At 41.8% G+C, this 23,751-nt stretch overlaps 1 protein-coding gene across 1 annotated transcript; it reads left to right on the top strand.

Annotated features, from left to right (window-relative positions):
* Nucleotides 1-659: 659 nt before the first annotated feature.
* Nucleotides 660-22,894, top strand: SLC39A2 (solute carrier family 39 member 2; the record flags this gene model as incomplete). Its single annotated transcript, XM_081933817.1, has 4 exons — nucleotides 660-774; nucleotides 9,535-9,665; nucleotides 10,873-10,929; nucleotides 21,595-22,894. The coding sequence occupies 4 exons, from the start codon at nucleotides 660-662 to the stop codon at nucleotides 22,189-22,191; spliced, it is 900 nt and encodes a 299-aa protein (XP_081789943.1). The 3' UTR covers nucleotides 22,192-22,894.
* Between the last annotated feature and the right edge of the window lie 857 nt (nucleotides 22,895-23,751).

Here is a 23,751-nt window from a genome sequence, read left to right on the forward strand (position 1 = left end):
ACTTTATTGGAAATCTGGAGGTGGAGCCCTTGTCTTGCTACTGTGGCCCAGTGACCTTAAATTTATGATGAAACTTTCCCTGACAGGCTGTTTCCTATAAGTGAAGCGTGGTGTTTTAATAGAGCAATTGGAATGGGCTGGGACATCCAATTTGGTGGGAGGTTCCCTTGTGGAGTATCAGGGTTTTTATTGACAGACATCCAGAGAAGTGTTAAGAACTGAAGGAAGATGGAATGGGAGCAAGCAAAGGGGAAAAGAACCTGGTGAGAAGGAGACAGAAGAAAGGGGGAGGGGGGAGAATGGAATAGCAGCAGCAAAGCTTCAAGGAAACTAGGACAGTGGGAGAACAGGAAGAAATTAGGAGAATGGAAATCATTGTGAAGTGGAGCTAAAAAAAAGACTGAAGGCAAAGAAGAAACAAATGCACTTTGGAGTTTTCAAGTTTGCCGTGAGTGGAGGTGGGCTTAATGAGTGCACAAGACTGGATGTCTTTCCTAGATCTTTGGTCTACCAAAGGAAGGAGGTCTGCAGAGTTGGATTTCGTCGCTCGAGACTAATTAATTGGTCTGAGAAGCTTTAGGAGCAGAGAAAAGAACCAAAAGCAACACAAAGTGATCCTTACTTTGTTCCTCAACTTTTGCCCTCTTACGGTTGCAAGGATGGAGCAGATATTGGCTGTGAAAATTGGCTGCTTGGCAGGGCTGCTGCTGATCACTCTTCTTTGCGGCCTCATCCCAGCCCAGATCAAGTGGTTCCACATGAACATGGCCAGAGGTGAGACTTTGGGGGGGGGGGTGTCGTGATTTCCAATTAGGTCAGAACTAACATAATAGAAAATGCAGAGATGGCATCTTAAGGAAATTGGGATGTATTCTTTGTCTTGTATTTGTTATGAATCCATTCATTTAGACCAGGGGTGTCAAAGTCAAGGCCCAGAGGCCAGATTTGGCCCTCAGGGTGCTTAGATCTAGCCCGTGGGGTCACTCTGGAAACAGTGAAGGACTGGTCTGTGGTGCCTCTGTCAGCAAAATTGGAGCTGGGGAAGCCCACATGCTCCATTTTTGCTGGCGGGGGGTCGCAGGAAGCCATCCCAGCTGAAAACAGAGCTCGGGAGCCCGTTTTCACTGTCAGAGTGTGCGGGCCACCACAGGCACCCCCGACACGAATGATGTCAAGCTGGCCATGTCCCCTGGCCATGCCCCCCCCCTAGCCCCCTCTGATGTGGCCCTCAATGAAATCGAGTTTTAGATAGACCCTAATTTGTGATAGGGGTGAATTGGTGACTCAGTATCCTTATTTTGCCTCTGAGATTTTAATGACAACATTGGCATGTACGGCGCTTTATAAATCATAGGATTACCCTTCAGGCAGAAGGGCACAATCCGAAGTTAAGTGATTTAATAAGCTTTCTGAAAGGCTTTAATTTAGCCTCCATTACCTTTATGTGAAGACAAGTTATTGAATACTTCAAACAAGTCATATTAAGTATAATTAATTTTAATAAGTTAAGGCAGTGCTTCCCAACCTACACCACTTTAAAACATGTGGACGTCAACACCCAGAATTCCCCAGCCATGATATATTGTCCACACATCATTATATTAGAAGTGCCATATTGAAGATATATAGAGTAAATATAAAAATGTCTTTATGGGTCTCTGCACAAGAAGCTTCTTATACAAAAGAACCAGCAGCTAACCTATTGAAAATTGTGAGAAGAAGAGGATGGAGAACATAAGATGAAATCAGAAGATCAGTTGATTGACTATTTAATTTCTTGTTTGTTTATATTTGTTTGGCCGTCCACTCAGTCTCAGTGACTCCTGGGTGGATTACAAAAATAAAAAGCTAATATTCAAACCATAAAAGCAGTAATCATCCACCTGTCCTGGGACCAACAATCAATCAAACAAACCACTTGATGGGCTACATCACTTTCTGAGTTATTGAGACACATTGGCAAAACCCTGTCTTTTGAGCCTTACAAAAGAGTGTCAAAGTGCCAAATCTCCACAGGGATAGCAATAGCACTTAGACTTTTATACTGCTTCATAGTGCTTTTACAGCCCTCTCTAAGCGGTTTACAGAGTCAGCCTTTTGCCCCCAAACAATCTGGGTCCTCATTTTATTGACCTCGGAAGGATGGAAGGCTGAGTCAACTTTGAGCCGGTGAGATTTGAACTGCTGAACTGCAGCTAGTAGTCAGCTGAAGTAGCCTGCAATACTGCACTCTAACCACTGCGCCACCTTGGTTCTTTGGATGATGTTCCAAAGGGAGGGAGCCACCACAGAAGAGGCCCTTCTTTGTTCTTAGGGGAGAAGACTTGTAACATCCCCTGGTCCCATCTCCCCTCTCACTCAGTTTTCAATGTATTTCATGTGTATAGTTAAGAGAAAGATTTGGAATGGAATGGAATAGAATAGAATAGAATAGAATAGAATAACAGAGTTGGAAGAGACCTTGGAGGTCTTCTAGTCCAACCCCCCTGCTTAGGCAGGAAACACCACTTAATTTGAAAATAATAATAATAATAATATAATAATAATAATAATAATGTATTGGGAAATCGATATAATAATGTATTTGGAAATCGAGCAGCACAAGACAGAATTTGAAACTACAAATTTTATACATGAACTGTACAAAAGATGAACATGTAATTTCTAAAACATGCAAACTTTTTTTGAAACTTGAAATGGGAGAACAAGTGAAAGACTTATGATAAGAATGCTTGAGCTAAGAACTTTGCACATAATATACTGATGAAACAATGATAAAATATGTGACGAAAAGGGCTGAAAATTAACATGCTATAATTCAAGACAACTTTTATAAAATGGAATGCTATTGCTGTAGGACTCCAGAAAAATTATATAGAATGTATGAAAGTACTTCAAACCTATGTTGAAAATGTGGAATAAGTGAAAGGGTCATTGTGTCGAATCTGGGGGACTTGCAAAAAAAAAAAAAAAAAAAAAAGCCCCAGGAACTTTGTGTTTAAATGCATACAGACGATACAAAGAATTTTAAAAGTTGACATTCAATTGAAACTGGACCTTCTCTTGTTGGGACTAATGGATAGACAGAAAAGAGTTCTGGAAGAGTTCACATATAAAAATAACTGTTGCAAGATTATTATATGGACAAAAATGGAAAGGAACTGAAATACCCCACAATGGAAAAATGGCTGGTGGAGGTGATGGAATTAACAGAAATGGCAAAATTGACTTTCTTGATTAAGAGAAAGGACAAAAATCACATTTATTAGTCACTAGAAATCCCATAGGGACTTTTTGCTGAAAGAGAGAAAAAAATAAACTTGTGGTGTATGGATTTAATGACTAGAAAGAGTAGAATGGAAAGAAGTAAATATAAGAGGGAGGGAGGGAGAGAGAGAGAGAAAGAGAGAGAGAGAGAGAGATGTGTAAATATAACTGCTGTTAAAGAAAACAAGCTGCTTCTTTATTTTTCCCTCCCTTCCCTTCCCTCTCTCCCTCCCCCCTCTTCTTCTCCCTCTCTCCTCTATATCAGATGTAGGTGCTACCCATAATAAATAAGAGATTATATATTTTCCACTTCTATGTCTTTCTTTGCATTTTTTTCCCTTACTACTTTCCTAAATTTTTTTGTTTCAAAATGTGTCTGGTTTCTCCCTCTCTCTCTCTCTCTCTCTCTCTCTCTCTCTCTCTCTCTCTCTCTCTCTCTCTCTCTCTCTCTCTATATATATATATATCTATCTATATCTATATCTATATCTATATCTATATCTATATCTATATCTATATCTATGCGTGTGTGTGTGTGTGTGTGTGTGTGTGTGTGTGTTACAACCCCTGGTATGCCCAAATATGGGAGAGAACTCACTACTCCCCCTTTCTGTCTATCGGCTCACTGCAGGAGACTATCCAGGCAGAAAACCATATTTTTAATGTTGCCTTTTTATATTTGTGTTGTATTTGTGCTGATAAATAAAAAAAGGGAGACTAGTATAGATCTATTTCAAGCTATTTAGCTCTCATCAGCTAGCCATATCCTTACTGGGATTTAAACCTGGGCTGTATTACATATTAGGCAGATGGATTAGCCACTGGAAATATGGTTTTCTGCTGGATGATCTCCTGCAGTGAGCTGATAGACAGAAAGGGGGAGTAGTGAGTTCCCTCCCATATTTGGGCATACCAGGGGTTGTAACACAAATACATACCTATTTCCCTGGCTCGGCTGATAAGGGGGAGAGCCTGTGGCTTAGCGGCAATTACATCGGCCTAATATGCAATACAGCCCTGGTTCGAATCCCAGTAAGGGTATGGCTAGCTGATGAGAGCTAAATAGCTTGAAATGGATCCATACTAGTCTCCCTTTATTTATTTATCAGCACAAATACAACACACACACACACACATGTATGTATGTATGTATGTATGTATATGTGTGTGTGTGTGTGCGTATACACAAAGACAAGCTGGTGGATGGGTGAGTGTGTATGGAATGCTTCGAGCAATTTCAACCAAACACGGTACATGCATGACTTAAATTCTGGAGAAAAATACTGGGAGTGGGTGGTGGGTAAGACACCCCTAAAGCTCCTTGGGGTGTGTGTTCTGTTAAGATACAGCCTGTTTTGTCGTACTGCCGTGCTGGCTTCTACTGTACAGCGCAGTGCAGTTGCCTTGATAACGGCTTCACAGTACTCCACAAGGAGGCTCCCTCTGGTAAGGGAGGAAATCCAACATTAGAAATTATGTTTTGGGCCAGATATTTTCCCCCTATAAATAAATGCCTTGCAACACCGGGTTATCGGCTAGCTATATATATAAATTGTCATTAATTTTAATCCTGTACATTAAACCCTTCCTCGGCCCTTCCCATTTCATTGTCTTATTCTTTTTTACTCTCTGGAATAAGCAATGTAGCTTTACTACTACATTGTTGTTTTTTAAACAGCCAAGTATCTATGTCAGAAAGAAATTCTTCATCAGCTAAAGTTTGGCGCAAAAACAAGAGGATGGAAGTGGAAGGAGGCATAGATAAATTAATATGTATGAGTTAAAGTAACTAGGAAGTTTCAGGTTTGCACAATCCCAAGCGTAAGAACTTGGATGCAGAACAATTGGATGTAAATGCAGTCAGAATCAATACTCAAACAAGGTGTAACCTTGCTTAACCTTATAGAAGTCGAAATTTACTGATCCAAATCCAGGACAGCTGGTCCTCATGACAGAATTGAGCCCAATGTTTCTGTTCCTAAGAAAGTGAGCTTTGCTCCATTTTACGATCTTTCTTAACCACAATTGTTAAAATGAATCACCACAGTTGATAAGTGAATCTGGCTTCCCCATTGAACTTTACTTGTCAGAAGTTTGCAAAAGTTGGCCACATGACTCCGGGGACACCGCAGTCGTCATAAATACGTGCCAGGTGCCAAGCATCCGGATCGCGTGACTATGGCCATGCTGCAACGGTTGTAAATGAAAAAAATGGCCATAAGCTACATTTACAAGGAATGGTGGTAAGTCAAGGACTGCCTGTAAAAAGTGAGCGGAATATCAATTAGATTTGAAATAAATAGCTTGGAACATTTCTTTTTCATTTGGGTGTTGAAGTTGGGGTGTTAGGCCTATTTATTTCTTCATGCTGACAATGTCCATACATTTGTAGCCAGCAACTTTCCAAGCCAGGCAATGAGGAATCTTTTATTTCTCTTTTCAGAATTTTTTTTAAAAAAAGTAAAATCTCATTAAGCAAGAATGAGGAAACATTTTCTGCTTTTCTTACCTTTGTCCTCCTGATAAAAATCTGGTTAAACGTACATGCATGTGACCTGAAATGAAGGAATCTTAATGGGACATTCAAAGCGAAACTTTTAGTTCTAGAACAGGGGTCGACAACCCGGGGCTCTGGAGCCTCGTGTGGTTTTTACATCCCTCTGCTGTGGCTCCCTGTTGCCAGTCGACACCACAATTTTGAGAAGAGCTTCCAGTTGGGGTCGGGGAAGCACGGTCTGCCAGGAGGAGACACTATGGCAAGGGGCGGGTTTCCCAGTCGGCTCCACAATTGATAGGGCTTTCCGTTAGGACAGGTAGAGGAAAAAGGACTCTATGGTGGAGACTCTATGGTGGACGAACCGGACTTCCGGTCGGCTACAGAATTAAGTAGGGGGCTTCTGGTTAGGACCTTTGTGACTCCCGGTGTTTTCTGTGGGAAACGGATCCAAATGGCTCTTTAAGTGTTTAAGGTTACCAAACCCTGTTCTAAAAGAACAAATAGTAGAAAAAATAATTCATCTTCCAGATTTAAAGTTAGGAGAAGAGGTTCTCTGCTTTGAACGGTCTTTCAAAAATTAGTCCCCAAAAAGTGGTTCAGCATTCTTGCTCACTTGTCACATAAAACAATGGAATGGGATTGTGTTGATTCCTTAGTGGAATCTTCCCACGACTTCATTCAAGGTTGGTGGGACAAGGTAGGTACAATGTCTCAAGTCTCCCTACAATTATTACTTAGTGAGAGCTGTGCTGCTTATCTTGTGACCAGGCAGCCTCACCTTATACAGGTAAGTTTGCAGAATTGGATGCCATCCATAAACAGCTGCTCCCACGTAAGCAACTATTGGAGCGTGGTCTCAAATGCACTGAAAGAAACAAATCTATATAGAAGTACCTGCTCAGAGTAAATTTTGCTTTTCCTTGATACAGATACTATATCAAAATATTATTCTTCAGGGGTAAGATTTATTCCATTTGGCTTATTTGATGGCAGTTGGAAGATACGATGGATTTTAAAATGTTTTACGACCCGTCCTTGAAGTTACGACTGCTACCCATCCTGGTTGTGTAATTGCGTTTTGGGTATTTGGCAAACACCTTGCATTTGCAACCAGTTGCAGTGCTCCACAGTCAAGTGATTATGATTTGTGAAATTTTTTTCCAGCAAAAACCATCTGCAATTGATTTTCTTAATGGCCATGTGGTTCACTTAATAACCACCTGATTTGCTTTCTGACTATAGTGACTTAAGTTTACTTTAAGTTTCAAAGAAGTTTTTTTCAAGAGGCAAATGGACTTTCTGGTTTTTTCTTTGAAGACGTTTCGCTTCTCATCTAAGAACTTTCTTCAGCTCTGACTGGATGGGTTAGAGTTACAGTTAGGATTAAGGTTGAAAAAGAGCTGAAGAAGCTTCTTGGATGAGAAGCAAAATGTCTTCAAAGAAAAAACAGAAAGTCCAGCTGCCTCTTGAAAAAGTATATTTGGGACAACCATGACCTGGATGACTGAGAATCTCCATAGACACTTAACAGCATTGTAAAAGTTATAAGATTGAGTCTGGTCACCTACAATGACTTACGGCCAGAAAAATGTAATGATCACGGTTCCAGGCTCCACTATAGTTGTAAATCAAGAACAATTTTTTCCCCCCTCAGGAAAGGACTGCATTCTTAATTTTCCTCTACTGAGCATCTAAGCACTGACCAAAGTGGCAATGTCTGTAGAATTGGTGGGAACAAAAACATTAGCCACTTTTTCTTGTTCCAAGATTTTTTTAAAAATACAGAAAATTGTATGATTAAGAAAGACCTAATTTATTCAGAATGAAAAACATGGAACATACTAGAAATAATATCCTTATGCTACCAAATTTCAGCATAATCCAGAGAGGACTGGAGAAACCAATTTGATGTCTAGGAGTTGCCTAACCACAATATACCAATTCAGTTTTGGGCTTGGTAGTAAATCCCATTTCTCTCTTTCCCCCATTATAGAATTTACGGGTGGAAAATAAGTGGCTGGCGACTGAACTAAATATATACATTGCCTTTTTAAACCATTGCCAACATCAATGAAACCTCAGCGGTATTAAAAGATTTTTCTGGTCTTTCTTTCATGAGTTATAGCAATAGTAGTTAAACCTATACAATACATCACTTCACGGTGCTTTATAGTCCTGTTTAAGCAGTTTACAGAGTCAGCATATTGACCCCAACAATTTACCAAACTTGGAAGGATGGAAAGCTGAGTCAACCTTGAGCTAATCAGGATCGAACTGCTGACAGTCAGCAGAGGTAGCCTGCAGTACTGCATTCTAACCACTGCACCACCATGGCTCTTATAAGTTGTCTAGCAGCCATTAATACAAAGCAAGTACTTATGTAGCAAGTGTTCATTGCTCCTCTAAATGCCAATAATGGATTTTATCCGTGTTCCAGTTATTTATTTCCTATTTCAATAAAAGAAACCTTTTGCACAATCCTCTGAATTTTCACGTAGGATCACCACAAATGTAAATATTTTCTACTTCTGATAACGTCCTCAGCCCTTGACTGAAGAACATTCATTTAGTGACTGTTCAAGGTTGCAACAGCACTGGGAAAAATGTGACTTATGACTGGTCCTCGCACTTACGACTATTGCAGAATTCCCATGGGCATATGCGATTGTGATTTAAGCACTTGGCAACCAGCATGCATTTACAATTTTGTAGCATCTCAAGGTCAGGTGATCACCATTTCAGACCATCCCAGCTGGCTTCCATAAAGCAAAGCCAGGGGAGGATGCCAGATTCACTTAACAAAGGTGTGATTCACTTAATCACCCTGGCAAAAGAAGCGTGTAAAATTGGGCGTGGCGACGTGATGACTCACTAAACAACCCCATTGCTTACCAATGGATTGTAGTCCTGATTGGTGTTCATAAGCCAAGGGTTACCTACCCTGTGTTTCTCTGAATATAAGACCCCGAAAATCGGACCAGTTCAGCCGAGTAAGTAGTAACTTGGCCACCCACGCCCTCGAACTGGTTCTATTGTCGATGCGCCATCTTGATTTTTGGTTTTGCACATGTGCAGATCAATTTCCATTGCAGAAATGTAATTCCCCCCCACTTTTCTAACATTCTGTGCATGCACAGACCTTTTTAGGTGTAAATACGCACACGCACGAAGTACCGAACCAGCAGTAATGCCAGTAGCAACCCAGCCCTGCCCTGGCCTCTTTCTCGTTACAGAGCCCTTCAGGAACGTCTTCATATGGCAAGGCCAGCAAGACTTTCCTGAAGGCCTTTGCAGCTGATAACAGAGTTCCCGATCGATCCGGAGCTCTGTTATCGGCTAGAGAGGCTTTCCGGAAATCTTTGCCGGCTGCAGAAGAAATGGGCCAAGGTGTGTGAGTCCTGGCTGAACTGTCCAACTGTAAGTAGTAGGGCAGCTCCACCACCCCTATCCCCACCCTAGCTTAATTTTTACCTGGGCACCCCAGAGTGGGTGGGGTCTTAATTAGGAGGGCTTATTTTGGGGGGTAGGACTTATATTGGGTGCACAAATAAAAATCAAGCTAGGACTTACTTTCTGAGTACATCATATTTTCCAGAAAACGTGGTATGCATTGGATTAAGAAAAAGCATTGGGTCACTGCACTGTCCATGGTGCTGGAAATTAGGACATGGAGGGGGATACTTGATGCTTGCAAGTAGATGATCATCAAAACAAAGACTTGCCTGGCCAGGTGACCCTTAAAAATATTTCTCTCTTCCATTTATTTTCAGGGAAACATCGTCGCATCCTCAGTTTTATTGGCTGCTTCGCTGCTGGGGTCTTCCTCGGTGCCTGCATTATGCACATGGTGGCTGATGCCCTGAGAGACATCGAAACAGAAATAGGAAAACGACAGCATGTGGTGAGTGCTGTTATGAGAGCCTAGATTTCCATTTTTGCCATCCTGGGAACAAGATTGTACTTTCAAATGCCAAAGCTCCATGATTCATCATTTCCTATTAGAAAAAAATAAGTTCATGTAGGACAGGAGAAAATTCTGTTTCTGAGAGTTTCTAATTTACCAGTTACTTCATTGATTCCCTCTACAAGTCAATGTAATAATCTCCTTGGCTATTGTTTAAGATGCTGAGCTAGTCGATCGACATATCGGCAGTTCGCCGGTTCAAATCCCTAGTGCTGCGTAACAGGGTAAGCTCCCATTACTTGTCCTAGTTCTGCCAACTTAGCAGTTTGAAAGCATGTAAAAATGCAAGTAGAAAAATAGGGACCGCCTTTGGTGGGAAGGTAACAGCGTTTTTGTGCACCTTCGGCATTTTAGTCATGCTGGCCACATGACCACGGAGATGTCTTTGGACAGTGCTAGCTCTTCGGATTTGAAATGGAGATGAGCACCGCCCCCTAGAGTCAGGAACTACTAGCACGTATGTGCGAGGGGAACCTTTACCTTTAAGAAATGTATGATGTGGATTGATCTGAAAGTGACTGGCCCCAAAAATTGAGCCTGGATTTTCTTGTTCACTGGCATGTCTCAATGCATAGGTTCCCATATAGAGGTTTTTTTTTTTTAAAAAAAAAAAGAACAATGAACTACACCTTCATACACAAGATCTCATGAAACCTTATCATCTGGAGAATTGGAACATGTTATTTTTTTTTTTAATGAGAGTGAACTAAATTGTATGTAGATGATGCTACAAAGTTGGTCAAATCCTCCTTTGACCAAAGCAACCTGTGAATTAATTGTTGATAATTACTGCAAGCAGTAATTCTGGATCAGAGTTAGTAATAATCTTACCCGGTAAGACAGTAACTTAAGACTGTCTTTTTAAAGACCGTAATAAAATCTGATTTTCTTCTACCTTCATGTGTATGTATATCTTCTCATCAGCATCTGACAAAGTGTATCTATCTAAAAGGAAGATGCCTTTTGTAGATGATTCTTAAAAGTCAGTATGAGCAGCAATGTTGCAAAAAGTTAAAATCATTTGGAAGGCCAAATTACAGAACACGGAGGTGTATTTCAAATTGACACCTTCCTTTTATTTCTACAGTAGCTTTGATTGAATACAGGTCTTGTGTCCAAAACTCTGATGTTGTTTTGTTTCTAGGAGAGTGCCAGATATAAAGAAAATAGCACCTACATGGGCACTGATAAGGATTCAGAGGTAAGTATCCCATTGTTTGAAAACTTCCCTTCATCTTGGCGTTTACTAATCGGACAGGTTTACTACTGATTGGGAACTTGTAATCTTTTTGATGTTGGGTTCCAACTCCCATTGTCCCTGGTCATTGAGCATGGGATGATTGAAGTTGGACTTTGAAATCACATTTGACTCAAAGAACGTATGACTTCCCACTGCCAACGTCATGGTCTTCAAACTTTAATCATGATGAGGATTCTGTGAACTTCCAGTGTTCTTGAATTACACAGATTCCTCATTACGATCAAGATTTGAAGACCATAATGTCAATAGAGGGAGGTAATACATTATTTGAGTCAAACGTGATTCCTGGAGACTTCCTGGTGATATAGTTGTGTAACTCTCTTGGCAAAAATACAGAATGACATCTCGTTGCTTTCTTTTGGGTTTATGGGGATATTGGTAGTCGCAGTGGATGTTTCATTGGTTTTTTTTTTACTTCCCAGTTTAGTCATGAATTCCTTTTTTTCAACAACTAACCAGGTCCGTTCCTGCTTAGCTACTAGAGATCAGCTAAGATCTGCTAAATGCTGCTACATAGTAAACCAACATCTCTCAATCTTGTCCTCTTTAAGATATATGGACTTCAACTCCCAGAATTCCCCAACCAGCAAAGCTGACTGGGGAATTCTGGGAGCTGAAGTCCACACATCTTAAAGTTTCCAAGTCTGAGAACTACCAGGCTAGAGAGAAATAAACTCCTTGACTGTTACCTCTGTGAATCATATTTTATATCATTCTACTTAAAGGAGAACCACTAACTTCAATAGTTGGCCCAAATGTTCAAATCTGTAACAGAATGGGTGTGGATCACCCAAGATTAAATTTTGTATTGGTTTCCCATTTTGCAATATTTTCAATTACTTAATCTCACAAGCTCAGCTTCCACTTGGTTTCAGAGATTCTAAAGATAGCAATACCTATTTGATTTTCTTTATTAGATTAGACAACTTTAAATTATTTGTTATGACTTGTTTAGAGCTCTTCTAATCACTGCTTTTATCTCACTGGTCCAGCTGGTATGATAACTTAACATGTGAGTAGAAAAAGAACTGCTCTTGATTTGCTGTCCTGTTTGAGTCTTAATCTTTTTTTTAAAATTTGTTTGTTCTCATTTTTCTGGAAGTCTTTTTAAAAACCAAGCTTTAAAACAAGGACAAGTAGATTGAAATGCAAAATTTTTGAACAATTGCTCCTAGGGCAATGTAGTACTTTGGATTTAAATTTTAAAAGTTGCTTCCATGTATGCAGGCATACCTGGTATATAGGCTTCATCCACCAGATTCTCATTAAATTAGTGATACTTTATCAGCATCATGCAGTAATTATGAAAAGGACATGACTGCTTTCAAGACACATCAAGTGGTACACTCCTAAATACATGCCCAAGTGTCATATCCAAAGCATTGCAAAGCCTTTAAAGCAGAAATTCACTATAAAACAACAATCTTGGGTACAGGGATGATTTCACAAAAGAAACTCCTCTTCCCCCAACCCTAGTTTATTTCCTAGTGCATTTTTCAGGGGCAAGGAACCAGAATGACACAAGTAGTTAATAGCAGTAACAATCACACTTAGACATACATGCCCTTCCATAATGCTTTATAGCACTCTCTAGGTCAGCGATGGCGAACCTTTTTTGGCTCGCGTGCCATAAGTGGGGGGAGCGCCGGGGGGGTCATGTGCGGGTGTGCCGCACCCATAATGCAATGTGCGACCCCCCCAGTGCGCATGCGCACACTACAGGCGCGACCCCCATTTCTACATACTTTTTTCGCCCTCCCCAGGCTCCAGAGGTTTTATAGGAGCCTGGGGAGGGTGAAAACAGCCTCCCCTGTCCCCTGGACGCCCTCCAGAGGCTTCAGGAGGCTTCCCTGAAGCCTCCGGAACAGTCAAAACGACCTTCCGAGCAAACCGGAAGTGACTTCCAGTTTACTCGGAGGGTTGTTTTGAGCACTGCAAAGGCTTCAGGGACCGTCTGGAGGCTTCCCTGACACCTTTGGAGCGCTCAAAACGACCCTCCGAGCAAACCGGAAGTCACTTTGAGCGCTCCAAAGGCTTCAGGGACCGTCTGGAGGCTTCCCTGAAGCCTCCGGACCAGTCAAAACGACCCTCCAAGCAAACCGGAAGTCTGCTCCCGAACTTCCAGTTTGCCCATAGGACCATTTTTTTTGCACTCCGGAGGCTTCACGGAAGCTCATGAAGCCTCGGGAGGGCTTCGGGGGAGGGCGTGGGGGATGCTCTTTTCGCGCTCCCCAGGCTCCTATAAAGCCTCTGGAGCCTGGGGAGGGCGAAAACGGCTTTAAAAAGGGTGAACTCAGCTGGCCAGCACACGCATGCGCTCTGGCCAGCTGACAGGGCAGCACCTCGCATGCCCTGACAAATGGCTCTGCGTGCCACCTGTGGCACACGTGCCATAGGTTCGCCATCACTGCTCTAGGTGGTTTACAGTGTCAGCCTTTTGTCCCCAACAACCTGGGCCCTCATTTTACTGACCTCAGAAGCTGGGGTGGGTTCCAGGTTGCGCTTCATTCTCACATATACTTGATGCACACTGCACTCGCATGCACAATAGTAAAAAAATGAAAAGACAAGAAAAAAAACAAAAACCAAGATGGCGCCACCTATGGCACCACCAATAGAAATGGTTCGGGGGTGTGGCTGGCCAAGTTACTATCCACTTGGCCGAACCGATCCAAGCCGGTAGGAACCCACCCCTGCTCAGAAGGATAGAAGTGTGAATCAACCTTGAGCCGGTCAGGATTGAACTCAAGACTGTGGGCAGAGTTAACCTGCAGTGCTTCATTCTAACCAATGCACAGTTTATCAGAAAGGCATGTCTATTGCTGCTTACCTATTGACAGGAATCTTGCCAGGCTAATGCACTCATGACAGAAACTACTAGATAACTACTGCAAGCTTTAGGGAGGATTTGCTTTCCACCACCTCCTTCCCCTTAGCAATTCTAAGCTAGTCAGTCTTTTCACTCCTCCCAGATTTACTTCAGCTCCAGATTCCACTACGTCATTGGACTTCAATCTCTGGAATTCATCACTTAGTAAGAACTTTGTCAATAGTGGTTGGGTTGGGCTACAGTAGTAAAAACTGTAAGTTAATGGGTTCAAATGGTATTAGGGTGGGGGTGATTTAGGAACCAACAAATGTGTAATCTTTCACAAACTGTGGGATTTTTTTTACTCAATCATCCCCTGTCCATAGATCACGAGGAGGTAACTTATGGCCTTCCAGGTGTTGCTATGCTACAGTTACCAGCATTCCTCATCATTGGCTATACTTCCTACTTCTCTTGTTTCCTCACTCACTTGCAGTAGTGGTAGAAGCACCTAAGGCACTTCGAGGTTGAAAGAATTAGCTGGTGACATCACAGTTCCCCCAGGGATGCCTGATTGGGAGCTGACCAACTCAAGGTTGACTCAGCCTTCCATTCTCCCGAGGTCGGTAAAATGAGGACCCAGATTGTTGGGGGCAATATGTGTTCTGACCCAGACTTTGCAGAAATAAGAAAGAGACTCCTTGCCATTAAAAAAAAAACCTCTTTATTTACCTCTTATGAATTAATTACATTAATGTAATGAACCTTATCAGTTCATTACAATAATTGCAAGGCCATGAGTTCCCAGCTGAAAGGCTGCAAATTAAATTCTGGCAAGCAGTCCTTGTTGCATGAAGCACAATGAGCAAAGTCTCAAGAAGTACGAACTGTTGTCCTCTACGACAACCACTCCCCTTTCCTTCTATTTATTCCCCAGCCAGGGAGAGGCCATTCAGCATCCACATTTCATTTGCTTCCTGAGTCGACTCTTTGTCCTCCGTTGTTCACCTCTCCTAACTGCTCTGTGCATACGTGCACCTGGAACAGGCCCCAGCTGTTCTTCCTCCTCACTCATCTTAGCCTCTAAAGGCAGCTGCCTCTCTGGTGGCTGGGAAATGCTGGACGGCCGTGGCTCTATCCCTGTGTCTGATGCTGAGCATCCATCAGAGTCTTCCCCAGACTCCAGAACTGGCCCAAGTTCTTCCCCAACCTCCTCATTAGTTGGCAGCTGACGGGCCACAACAATATGCTGACTCTGTAAACCGCTTAGAGAGGGCTGTAAAACACTGTGGTATGTAAGTCTAAATGCTATTGCTACTTGCAATTGTTCCCTTTGGAACTGCTAGGTGGGTAGGAGCTGCAGCGAATGACGGAGGCTCACCCTTCCGCACAGCAGCACTTGAGTCTTGCTAATTATCAAACCAGCATTCTAACTACATAATCCACCACGCCCCATCCTCTTCTCTTGCTTATTCTGACAGATAACAGGAAGGAAAAAGGCAAACCCAGGGAAGGGAACCCATTTCAGCAGCCAGAAATCAGCCAAATTCTTTTGGAAAGGAGGCCACCATGGGAGGCAAAAATGGGCAGGAACTGAACTTTCTTTATTTCCCAAATTGTTTTCTTTCCCCTGAAAGCAGAGTGACTTCCTTTCTTTTATAAATGCCATTATTCTGTGGCTGAAGTTAGTAAAAGAGCAGGGCACAATTGGCTTGTCCCTGCTCTTAATTCAGGCTTTTCTTCAGAACTTGGTTTCTAGCTTCAGGACAATAGGTTACACCCCCGAAAGTATATTGGTTCATGTCAGCCCAAGTCCCGTAAGATCAGATTTGAGATCTAGGAAGCTGGGTGACTTCTGAACCTCACCTAACTCATAGGACTATTGAGATAACAAATGAGTATTAGAAGAACTGCACATGCTATGGGTCTTTTTTTCATTCTTCTTGTCCCAAAAGGTGCTTTTTCAAGAGAGTCCAGTTGCCTCTTGAAAAAGCACCTTTTGGGACAACCATGACCTGGATGACTGAGAATCTTCATAGATTTTCATTCTTATTCCACAGGGAGTAAAAAAGCAAAATTAAAATTTGCTTCACACACACACACACACACACACACACACACACAAACACACACACACAACTAATATGTGGAGAATTCAGCCTCGCACAAGTTTGCATTTTGGAAATGTTGATATACTTTTTTTTAGGTGTCTTCCTGTAATGGGTGAGAGATTTTTCCTTTGTTCTCAGTACAAATGTTGATAAGGTAAGAGAGTAAGAAATTACTATCCATAAAGGAAGAGTTTCTGTTGAGTAATCCTTCACTGCCACCTGGTGGTCCAACCCTTGTATTGCCATGCATCAATTCTCCAGAATCAGTAAAAATACTTTAAAATATATTTATTTATTTCTCAAACAAAAATTTACAAATTTGAACCAACATAATGAAAAAACTGTGACAGGATGCTAGGTACATTACACTTATGCACTAGGGACCTTGGGAACCTCTTAAATATGGGATGAGGTCCACAGAAATTAAGTTGGAATTAAAAGTTAGTAGCTGAGACAACTGCTAATATAAGATTTTCTTAGTTGTGCCTTTATTTCTTGGCAAAAGTGGGCGAGTAGAGTGGGGAAGGAACCTGAAAAAGTGTAACATTTGCCTGTTAATCTTGAAAGATTTGAAAACATTTGTACACCTTAACAACTGTTTTGTCATGCAGACTAACGGGTGACTTTTGAAAAGAAGCAATGGGGGCAATTGTCCAGGTTTTTCAGTGCAGGGATAAAACTATAGTTGATCATGAATAAATAAGTCTCCTAGTCTTGGATCCTTAGAGCAAATTGAACATAGTTATGGGGCCAGCAAAATCCAGATTCAAGACTCCATTCAACAATGGACATGCAATGGGCTTTTTTTCTGGATAGATCCGACCAGCCTAAAATCCAAAATACAGAATAGAATAGAATTCTTTATTGGCCATGTGTGATTGGACACGGAAGGAATCTGTCTTTGGTGCATAAGCTCTTGGTGTACATAAGGAGAATAAAATGCATTCATCAAGAATCATAAGGTATAACACATAATGATAGACATAGGGTACAAATAAGCAATCAGGAAACAATATCAATATAAATTACTTACTTTATTGTCATTGTACATATATACAGTTTACACATACAACAAAATTCACATAACACCCAGAGACCAGACCCAACACACATAACAATCCCCAAACACCCACCCACCCACCAAAAAATTCCCCGTCCCTAAAACCACCCAAACATCCACACAACAGACCAAGTAATGCTGTCCAAAACTCACTGATGGTGGCCCTTTAGTTCATTGTTGAGTGCAATTAAAGCTCTGGGACAAAAGCTATTCAGAAGATGTGAGGTCCTAGTTTTAATTGTTCTGTACCTTCTGCCAGAAGGCAACAGTCTACAAAGATTGTAAGCAGGATGGGAAGAGTCTCTGAGAATGTTATGCAACTTCCTCAAACAGCGAGATGCAAAGATGTCATCCAGGGCTGGTAGCTGGAGCCCGGTGATATTCTGGGCAGTTTTTTAATTTTATTTTTACTTTTAAACAAACAAACATAAAAACCATCCTCCAGTTACATACAGTGTGTCGATTAGTTACAAAACTTTTGTGCTCCCTCACCACAGTCTTTGCTTACAATTTATATAGAATCTCATATTATCAATTTAATATATATGCATACAATTATTACCATTATTAAACATTCATATGACTACAACCATTATTACTTCCTTTTATGTGAGATATTCTAAGTTTAGAATGAATTTACATTATGGCATTTCATCACATCATCTCAAAACCATCCAGTAATATTACATCTTTATGTTGCATTCTGTATAAAATTGTTTATCTTTGGTTACAAAACTTTTATGTATTCAGGGCAGTTTCAATGATTCTCTGTAGAGCTTTTTCATCCACTGCAGAGCTGCTCCCATACCTTAATAATAATAATAATTTTATTTGATTAGCCGCAACCCTCTCCCGAAGGACTCGGGGCGGCGTACAATCAAGCAGATAAAAAATACACATAAGACAAACATATATACAAAAGAACAGAGACATATACATATGTGCATGGAGGAGGATGGACTTAAGTGAAAGACAGTTAAAAATACAATTTAAAATCCCCTAATAAAATTACCAAATTAAAAAACCCATCAGGAGCGTTACTAAGTTATGGTCGAGCCAGGCCAGCTATTTGGAAAAGGTGGGTCTTGAGCTTGACACGGAAGGAGCGGAGGTCAGTAGTAGTCCTAATATCCGGGGGGAGGTCATTCCACAGGGCTGGGCCCGCCACCGAGAAGGCTCTGCTCCTAGGCGCCGCCCCATGGCACTGTCTGGTAGACGGCACCTGGAGAAGTCCCAGAATGCAAGAATGCCGTATATCAGGACACTCTCAATAGTGCTGCGATAGTAAGACAGAAGTAGATGTTGAGATAGCTTTATCTTCCTTAGCATTTTCAGGAAGTACAGCCCCTACTGTGCCTTCCTCGCAAGCATGTTAGCATTCGTAATCCATGAGAGGTTCTCTGAGATATAAATGCCCAGAAATTTAACACTACCAACCCTCTCCACTTCCTCTTCATTTATGTACAATGGTAAATGTCCCGCTCTCTTCCTCCTGAAGTCAATTATAAGTTCTTTAGTTTTTTTGGTGTTAAGTGTAAGATTATTTTCTTTACACCACAATGTCAACTCTTGTACTTCCTTTCTATAAGCACAATCATTGTTCTTATTAATGATCCCCACTACTATCATGCCATCCGCAAATTTAATAATTGTGTTGGTGTTATACAATGGAGTAGAGTCATGTGTGTACAAAGAATAAAGGAAGGGGCTTGGCACACAACCCTGGGGGGGGGGGGGTTCCTGTGCTTAGTATCAGAGTAGAAGAATGGTGAGATCCCATCCTTAATGACTGTGGATTTTCTCTCAGAAAATCCTTTATCCACAAACAAATCCTCTGATTTATACCCAAATTGGTCATTTTAAGAAACAACCTATTGGGTAGAATAGTGTTAAAGACAGAGCTATAATCCAGAAATAGCAACCTTACATATGTTCTCTGTTGTTCCAAATGATTTAATACAGTATGGACAACAATAGACATAGCATCATCAGTTGATCTATCTCTCCTATATGCAAATTGGTATGGGTCCAAAGTAGATGGAAAACTAGCCTTAATATAGTTCAACACAAGTCTCTCAAAACATTTCATGACAACAGCTGTTAAAGCTATTGCTCTATAATCATTAAGAGATACCATTATTCTCTGCTTAGGGACTGGCACTATAATGGATGTTATAAATCATAAGGATGCAAGGATACATAAGGATACATAAGGATGACTGCAGTCCTGCAGTCATAAGTGGGAGGAAATGGGTGATGGGTAGCATGGTTGTAGTAGTTACTGACATTTTGTCCACTTGATTTTCTAGGCCCGTGATGGCAAACCACAGGTGACACGCGAGCCATCGCCCTGCTCAGTCGCAACACACATGCGTGCACACCTCCTGGCAGCCAGCTGATTTTTGGGTCTCTGTCGCACATGGGGGAAATGTGTGTGCATGCGTGGGGGGACAAGGGGGTCGCATGTGCATGCATGGGGGAGCACGGAGTGTGTGGGACCCCTTGCAGCCCGTTTTTGGTCCCAGGCTAGGGACCAAAACAGGGTGCAGAGGGGGTGCAGGAGACTTTAGGGAGGCCTGCTATGCACAAAACATAGTGCGGGGGGGGGGGTTTCATGTGCGCATGTTCAGGGGCATGGCACATGGGGGTCACATGCATGTTGCATTATGGGTGTGGGCACACACACACACGCTGTCATGCGCACACAGGCACTTTCAGCACACGACAAAAAGGTTAGCCATCACTCTTCTTGGCCAAGGTGCCAGCGTGCATCCCTGTTGGTCAGAGATAATAATGGATGCCTCTATTCAGTGTTGAAGGAAGCTGCTGTTTCCTTTAAAACTGAGTGTGATGTGTAATACAGGTCCTCATTCAGCAGCTTGCACTGAAAGCCAGCTTGCCTTCAGTTAGCTTGCCTTTGCCTTGGAACAGAGGACTTTCAATATTCAACCAAATTGTTTCAACATCTAGCTAGATTTCTTTCTTCTTTCCAACATCCCCATTTTTGGCTAGAGTTTTAAAGAACTCAGAAACACCCATGTTTTAAAGACAAGGATGAGGGGGGGGCAGTACTTTGAGGGACTCTCAAAAGGAAGAGGAGATTGACTCCTAACAGGGAGAACAATTAACCAGTGGAACAGCTTCCCTTTAGAAGTTGTGGGTGCTCCATCACTGGAGGTATTTGACAAAAGACTGGACATCCACTTGACATAGGATTGGACTAGAAGACCTCCAAGATTTCTTCCAATTTATTTTGTTTGATTCTATTATGTTAGATTTACCGTGTTTTTCAGAGTATATGACACACTCTTAAAAAAAGCTGAAAATTTGGGTGCGTCTTATAATCCAATTGTAGCTTTTTCAAAGCTTTTTTTCAGCCATAATGAGACGCTAACAAATGAAACGATCTTCCATGCTTTGCCTGCTTTTCTCATTGCTGCTCCGTCCAATGATCAGCTGTGCTTTAGAAGCTGTTATTCAGACATAATGAGGCGCTAACGAGTGAAGTAATCTTCCATGCTTTGCCTGCTTTTCTCATTGCTGCTCTGCCCAATGATCAGCTGTGCTTTAGAAGCTGTTTTTCAGCCATAATGAGGCACTAACGAGTGAAGCAATCTTCTATTCTTTGCCTGCTTTTCTCATTGCTACTCCGTCCAATGATCAGCTATGCTTTAGAAGCTGTTTTTCAGCCATAATGAGGCACTAACGAGTGAAGCGATCTTCTATTCTTTGCCTGCTTTTCTCATTGCTGCTCTGCCCAATGATCAGCTGTGCCTTAGAAGTTGTTTTTCAGCCATAATGAGGCGCTAACGAGTGAAGCAATCTTCCATGCTTTGCCTGCTTTTCTCATTGCTGCTCTGCCCAATGATCAGCTGTGCTTTAGAAGATCGGGATAAAAAGCCTGTGCACATCCTCAAAACCAGCAAACTAATGTGCTGAAGCTTACCAGACTAAGGACGCTAGCCAGATGAATATCTGGTAGGCAGAATTTTTTCCCCCTATTTTCCTCCCCAAAAACTGAGGTGCATCTTATACTCTGGTGCGTCTTATACTTCAAAAAATATGGCGTTTTCTAGGGCACCGGAGCCAGCACAATGGGGGAAGCTTGTCAAAAAGAGCTACAACCTAAATGTAAGGAGACACTTTCTGACAGTGAGAGCAATTAATCAATATTATAGCTTGCTTCCTGCAATTGTAGGTGCTCCATCACTGGAGGCTTTCAAAAAATATACTGGACAATTATTGGACTTGGATAGTATAAGACTCCAGCCTTGAACAGACTGATGGATTAGAAGACCTCTAAAATCCCTCCCAATTCTATGATTCTATTGTTATTTTATCTAGATATGAGTTTGTTCGTATGCTTAGCAATTCAGTGACACAGGTTCAGGTTAACACTTAGCCAGGCAAACTACTTGAATGGATTTTTCTTCCTCATCTTAACCAACTCCACTGAACATTGTAAGAAAATTAAGAATGCTCTAATGGAGGAAAGGGGAGTTTTAACTTGAACTAATTCATTATACAATGATGAGTGCTTTAATTCATAATGATTTTGTTTCATATTCATTATCTCTCTCTTTCTCTCTCTATCTCCCCGCTCTCTTCCCTTTCTCTCTTGACAGCTTTACCCATATGGAGAGCTCATAATTTCATTGGGCTTCTTCCTTGTGTTTTTTATCGAAAGTGTGGTGCTCCACTGTTGCCCCCAAGCTGTTCACTCGCATGGCAGCCACGAAAACCACGAGGATCACAAGGAGCTCCCACCTTCTCACAGTTCCTTCCGGGCATTTATACTTTTCCTGTCGCTGTCCTTTCATTCGGTCTTTGAAGGACTTGCCATTGGTGTGCAAAAGGAGACCACGGACACCATCCAACTTTGCCTGGCCGTGGTCATCCACAAGGCCATCATGAGCTTCAGCTTGTCTTTGAAGCTAGTGCAGAGTAGCACCAAGCTCCAATGGAGGGTACTCTACCTTGTGGTCTTTGCTCTGATGTCTCCAACTGGTATCAGCATAGGCATCGGCGTGTCTCTTTCCAATGGGGATGGGAGTGGTCTGGCCCAAGCTGTCCTTGAAGGTGTGTCAGCAGGAACTTTCCTCTATGTCACATTCCTGGAAATTCTTCCTTATGAGCTGGGTTCGCATGAAAGCCCTCTCACCAAGTTCCTTTTCATCAGCCTAGGCTTCTCCATTATGGCCGTCATTGCCATTTGGGCATGAAACTCATGCTCATGCTAAGGAACCTGGGAAACCTGCCCTCCATCAGCCATTGTCAATACACGGACCTGTTCCTGTTTGTCTTCTCTGGCACATTGTATTATGTCTATTCATGTTGCTTATGCCATTATACTTGCCTTGAATGCCATAGCAAAAATGAAGCAAGAAGAGAAGCCTATGACAATCCTCCAAGGAAGTTTAAGAGAAAACTAAGCGATCTAGATTAAAAATAGTTGACTGTGACAGATGATGATATCAAATGGACTCATTTTCACTTCTTGAGCTACTGGAAGGCTGTAATTCAGTCTTCTCAATCACTTGTCTTCCATAAATGAACATTGTAGATTAAAACAAAAAGTTAACAAGAAAAACATAAGAAGCAGAGCCTTCTGCAATGGAGGTCAATGATGAAAATGGTATTTTGTTGCCTCAACACAAGTCCACCTTTATCTACATGGGTCATACTGCTGGATGGATGCATGAAAGGAATAACGACTACTATCATAATTCTGCGAAACATGGATTCCTGAGAGCATCTCTCGAAAGAAGTGAATAACTACTATCTGATTATTGCTAATTCCATGACTTGGCTGAGAAGAATGTTTAAGGGTTGGGGATGGGATGTAAGTAAAATGTTAAATGGGCCCTTCCTTTTTTAGGCAATCAAATAAAGAGAAGATAGGTCATTATACCTGGATTGAGAAAAGGAGAGATAATGGAAATATTAATTCAATATACTTTGAAAAACAACACAAAAACATATTCTAGTAACGAAACAAATGTTCATTCTGTAATTAAACATAAGGACATAATTTATTTATTATTTATTATTTATTTATTAAATTTATAAACCGCTCCCTCTCCCCGAAGGGACTCGGGGCAGTGTACAGACAAAGGTTAAAATACCATATACATAGAAAGACATCAGAACCCCGTAAAAACAAATTAAATAAAAATCTGTACAATAGTAATAAAATTAAAACAACTTAAAAATCTACCCCAGGAATTTAAAATACCGGCCATGAGGGTTGAAGATTAAAACTATGATTGGGCCAGGCCAGCTAATTGGAACAGGTGGGTCTTGAGTTTCTTGCGGAAGGAGCGGAGGTCAGTGATGATTCTAATATCAGAGGGGAGGTCATTCCAGAGGGTTGGGCCCATCACAGAAGGCCCTACTCCTGGGCGCCGCCCGTTGGCATTGCTTAGTGGACGGCACCCGGAGGAGTCCCTCTCTCTGAGAGCAAATTGGTCGTAGGGATGTATGGGGTAGGATGCGATCCCGCAGGTAACTAGGTCCTGTGCCATGGAGTGCTTTAAAGATGATAGTCGACACCTTGAAACGCACCCGAAAAACCACAGGTAGCCAGTGCAGCTCGCGCAGGAGAGGTGTTATATGGAAGTACCTAGTACTCCCCGTGATTGCCCGCGCGGCCGCATTCTGGACCAGCTGCAGTCCTCGGGTGCATCTCAAGGGGAGCCCCATGTAGAGAGCATTGCAGTAGTCCAGACGGGACGTCACCAGCGCATGAGTGACTGCAAAGGGCGTCCTGGTCCAATAGGGGA

Source organism: Natrix helvetica (assembly GCF_964273705.1).
Source record: "Natrix helvetica genome assembly, chromosome: Z".
Lineage (NCBI taxonomy): Eukaryota > Metazoa > Chordata > Lepidosauria > Squamata > Natricidae > Natrix > Natrix helvetica.